This window comes from Propithecus coquereli, unplaced genomic scaffold, assembly GCF_000956105.1.
Source record: "Propithecus coquereli isolate 6110/MARCELLA unplaced genomic scaffold, Pcoq_1.0 Scaffold31, whole genome shotgun sequence".
Taxonomy (NCBI): Eukaryota; Metazoa; Chordata; class Mammalia; order Primates; family Indriidae; genus Propithecus; species Propithecus coquereli.
In genome coordinates, this window is record NW_012148730.1 from 5,158,627 (window position 1) to 5,163,894 (window position 5,268).

A 5,268-nucleotide genomic window follows, 5' to 3' on the forward strand; every position below is an offset into this window, starting at 1 on the left:
TTTTTTAAAAAGACCTGCTGCACACGTACGGAATCTTTTTTTTGCAGAATCCCTGAAATATATAACTAAGTTTCTATAACATAATATTCTTCAAAGGAAATCAAAGTCTATTACCAATGTACTACTGATAACCAAACAAGTAAAATTGAGTCTTCAAAAGAATAAGAGTTTGCCAGTCTTTTCAAAACAGATAAAGTAAGCCCACTGCCTACAAACACAATTTCTTACTATGTTGTTCCTTTACATATCTGATTTACCTAATATTTACTTAATTTATTTAACTTAATAAAAGGCAGATGGAGAAAACGTCACAAGAAATCAATGTCAATTAAGTACAGAGCAGATACAATATTAAAAATCACTACAGAGTTTTTAACAACACATTTATTCCAAATTACTAAAGCAAATTTATCAAAAATGAATTTTCCATATAAATGAAATATAAAGGCACTTTGAACACCAAAATTTAACCATAGGGATGGGTAAAATTTTGAAAACAAATTTTTATAGAATATAATTAAAATAATTGCCTTATCTTGAGGATCCTGAGAATATTATGAGAAAAGCTTCACTCTACTATAATATTATGTTGCCCTTAAGTGTTATTGAAATACTAAGAACTATTTTTCCCTAATACTTAATGGTTCTAGATAGGTGTGATTTTTTACCCATGTATCAACAATTAATAAATATTAGCCCTAGCCATGCTAATTTGCTTCTTTGAATATGTTATATTTTAGAAAATTAGGGAGCTCTCTTCTCATTAGAACTGTGTATAAAATAAGAATAAATAAACTGGGTACAGCATGTGTCTGTAATCCCAACAACCTGGGAGGCTGAGGTAGGAGGCCTGTATGAGCCCAGGAGTTAGAGACCAGCCTGGGCAACATAACAAGATCCGCCCCCCCCTTTAATAAAAGAAGAAATAGAAAAAAAGTAAGGATTTTAAAGGCTCATCTATGAATATATTATTAAGTTTCACTGCATATATAAAGGATGTTTAATGTCACTATAAATTCTAGTGGTTTAAATTTAAATATTTAATTAGACAGTGAGTTACACAGTAGTTGACATGTGAGGTATCTAGTGTACATTAACCCGTGACCATTCTGTCCTGCTCAAAATTGTGATAAACTACAACAGCAGAAGTGAAATCTATGGTACTAAAGAAATGATCTCCAATCTTCTCAAGGTCTACCTGGCTGGATTCTAATTCTCATTTTATACATCAGAAATACCTGGGGAGGATATTTTTTTTTTTAGACCAAACATCTCTGCCCTACCCCTAATAAAATTTTGGCAATCTCACTTTAGGGAGACATGCCCACCTCTTCCTTGAGAATCAGAGCCATATTTATTCATATTTAGCTCCACTCTCTTAGAAAGAGAAAAAATTTTTGAGAATCCCTGTAGGTCCTACTCCAAAATTTGAGGAGCAGAAATATAACACCTCCCACATTCACATGATGAGGAATCACTGAGATCTGAGAAGCAAAGGCATGCTGAAGAGATGTGAGAAAGTCTAATTGGAAGTATATATTAAGAATACACATATTAAGAAGTACACGGTGCCACAGAGGCTTTATATAGGGGTATATGGCCAATGGAAAAGTATAGCTTAGATACACTGATGCATAATCTCAGCTGTCAGTGTAACCTAATGAATAACATACTATGAGACCACTGAGCCCAGCAGAAATTAATGTACCCAGAAACATGTGCAAAAGGTAAGGACAAGAATTACTATATCATACCTTTTCTAAAAAGATGAGGACTAAAAGAAATTAAAATGAGACTCACAGTTTTTTTGACTAGCCATTCAGTAGTAGAAGGCAGAAAATGAATGGTCAATTATAGAGAGAAATGAAAGATGGAAGAGTAACAGCAACAAATAAAGCAAAAACATGGCATATTAGTAAGTGAGTAGAAGGTGCTTAAAGAGCCTTTACAGCCAGCAAGTGTCCAAAGACATTACTTTCCCCAAAACAGAGAACTAGCCCAATAAGAGCAAGCATGAAAACCAACAAGGCAACTCAAAAGCAAACTAGAATCAAGATTATAAGATTATCTCTAGCTACCTAAGGCCACAGACTTTGTATAAGGAGAAACTAGTGATAAAACAAGAATAAATATATATTACACGCAATATAACCTGCACACTGAACCTCTCTACGCAGGTCACTTAAAATGTTGTTTCTATTTACTGCATCCAATTCCTTGGTTTTTAAAGTCAAGAATTAAAGAACCACTCAAGGTGGGATTGACATAGAAATTTCCGAAACCAAGTAAACTGAATCATATATCTTATTAAAATGGGTTTAACAGCCCCAACCATGTAACTTATTATGATGGGTTTCAACCACTTTAGTTAAGAGTTCCTGATTATAAGTTACAGATATGTGCTACGCAATGATTCCTCACCAGGAAACTTCCCCAATTTTGGTCTTTCTAGTAAACTAGGTTTTGTATACATCCTCGTTGACATTTGTTGTTCTTTTTCTTTCCTCAGTCCTTTTTTTCCCCCTCCCTTACTTTTACTTCTTGTCTCTCAGGTGTGTTCTCAGTAGCTTAAATGAAGAAACTAGTGAGATATTACTTGTTTCCTTTAACAATGCCATGGTCTTGAATAAAGTCACGTTTCAGTTAAGATACTTAATAAAATATAAAGCCACAGTAGTTGTACTGATATTTATAGAACAACTGTGCTCATTTATCTCAGATCCAGCCTATAAAGCCATTCCACAAATTTTTAACATTATCATAATTAGATCAATGTTCTCATTGATTTTAAGAAATAATTTTTGTTTAGAAAAGTTTCTAAAGCACTGTATCAAGAGTACCATTCTTAAGCAATGTGTCTAAAATATACTACTAATCAAAGCTCTATGCATACTTATGATAAATACAAATGAAATCAAACTAAGTTATCAATGAAGAATGCAGAAAATTTTAAATGAAAATTGAAAATGCAAAAAAATCCAAAAATTTCATGTTCTCGATATTCAAAATTCAAACAAAAGAAGTTCCCTTTTGACTTGAAGAAGACAAAAAACAAAAAAATACATCTTCTGAGTACATCATTAGCTAAATTCTGAATCATACCTTGCATATAGAGACTGGTATTACTGCAATCTAAAAAAGTTTAAAAAATATTTAGTGGTTTACAAAAGAAAATTGCAAGGCACGTTTATTTAGTATGCTTCAAGAAGTACTTTTATCCAAAGAGAGAAATACTAAAGCTAATCAGCATAATAAATGTGTACACTCAACTTACTGGTAACATCGATTTTAGTCCTGAACGGAGAAATTCATTCCTTAAATGTATTCGGAAATCAAGCTCATAAGGAGAAGTGACAAGGGCATTTATAAACTGCATGCAGGCCACCTGCAATTAGAAAGCAAATTTTTTTAAAAACACATTTAAATTAACAAAACATTTACTTAATGCATTCAGATAATGCATTCATTAAAGGCATACATATATTATAAAACAATAAGAAATACAAATATTTCTTCAAGTACAATGATGATTATGACTTTAAATTATAAACAACAAAATAAACAATAAAGTTTCTGATAACCAAAATAATTCTAACAAGCATGTGATGGATGGTCAAGTATGTTATGCTTTGCTACAACAATAAGAAGGAATATCAAACACCCTGAGAGAAACCCGAAGTTCCAAAAGTGTGCATATAGAGCCCTTTGAAAAGATCATGAAATTTATCTTTCATATACAGCTGTCCTCAGAGTGCACTTGGTCTCAATTCTACGTGGTTATAAACACTTTTCTAAAATAAATAAAGTTGTAAAAGTACTCTAATATTAAACAAGGAACAGTGATAACTTAGAGAAATTATTACATTGATTTACTCTCTCTCCATCCTCTTATTGTGATGATTTGCACAAAATATATAGAGTATTAAAGTACATAATTAAGATGGATTAACTTACTAGGTATGAAAAAAATTAATGCAAGTGAATTAAGATCAACTAGAAGGCACTGTGACACTAATGTGCATTGCATGATAAAGCATATGTAAGGATTTGTTTTCAAATAAAGTGTTTCACTAAATATACTGACACTGGCAAATGAGTTTAGCTTTTCATACCTTCTGATTTTGAGGTTCCCTATTATAAGAGGGGACACATTTTCTCATAATTTTAAGCTAGAAGGGAATCAACAAAATAGTAATTGTCAGGTGTTCCATACATTATTCCTGGATAGCATTTTTGGAAAATGGTGCTCAAATAGAAGGCAACTGGCTAATAGTTTAATTAAAGAGCTGCACATTTAAATTGATTATTTTAGAAAGTATGGAATGAGTAGTGGAAAGTTCAAAGAGCTATCAGCAAGGGAAGTCCTTGAAAACACCAGATATGGTAAACATATTAAGTATATACAGAAGCAGACACAAATAAATCAATAGTTAGTATAGGAAGATCACATCACCAAAATAAAAATATTTCAAATGCTATTTGACTTGACTTCTCCAGACCTATTATGATAGAGTTATTTTTTTCAAGATAGGGATAAAAGATTACAAGGTATGTTTTACTTTTGTATGTGTATCTTATACATTTAAGCTGCTTTGGGGGAGATTAGCCCATCTATCTCACATCCACAGTAAAAAATCGAAGTTGCATGTTTTAAAAGGGATGATTGAGGTTGTTGCCAACATTACTAGCTATCTAAATGATAACTGAACAATGTAGTCCAATTATTACAATGCTCAAATATCAAGATAAAACACTTAGACAACTGCCTAATATTTGCCAAAGACTTTGCTTCACCTTAAAAGACATACCAGATTAGTTATTACGAAGCTTATGCCTTAATAGATTACTTAACCTTCCTATTTACAATAGAAAATCATGTAAGTCTTTATACAGTTTCAATAGGCTGGGCTATAAATCTGCATACTGTACATGTCCATAGCTATATTATCATTGTATTTGCTTGAATGATTCTTGTTATGTTACAACTGTGACATGACCAAACAAGCCAAAGTACATGTCCAATCCAAAGTTAATAGAGAGAAAAGTTGCCATCTGCTAGGATTGTTTTTGCCAGAAGAAATTCTAGCTTAACAGCTTGTATTAATACCATACAAGTGAAGAGAACATTTCCATAAGAAACAAGTTAATGAGTCTTGCAATTGTACCTTTACGCAAATAAAAGTATTTAGATCAGGAGATAATAACAGTCAATAAAATTAATTAATGTATCAACATCAAAATAACTTTATATTTAATAAATTTGCAAAT

The 5,268-nt window shown here is 31.8% G+C and overlaps 1 protein-coding gene across 1 annotated transcript in view; it reads right to left on the reverse strand.

Moving 5' to 3' along the window:
* DIAPH2 (diaphanous-related formin 2) overlaps positions 1-5,268 on the reverse strand; it is a 914,924-nt gene that overhangs the window by 649,786 nt on the left and 259,870 nt on the right. The window contains exon 9 of the mRNA XM_012650030.1: positions 3,275-3,385. Coding sequence (XP_012505484.1) covers positions 3,275-3,385 — 111 coding nt within the window. The remainder of the gene's footprint in view (positions 1-3,274; positions 3,386-5,268) is intronic.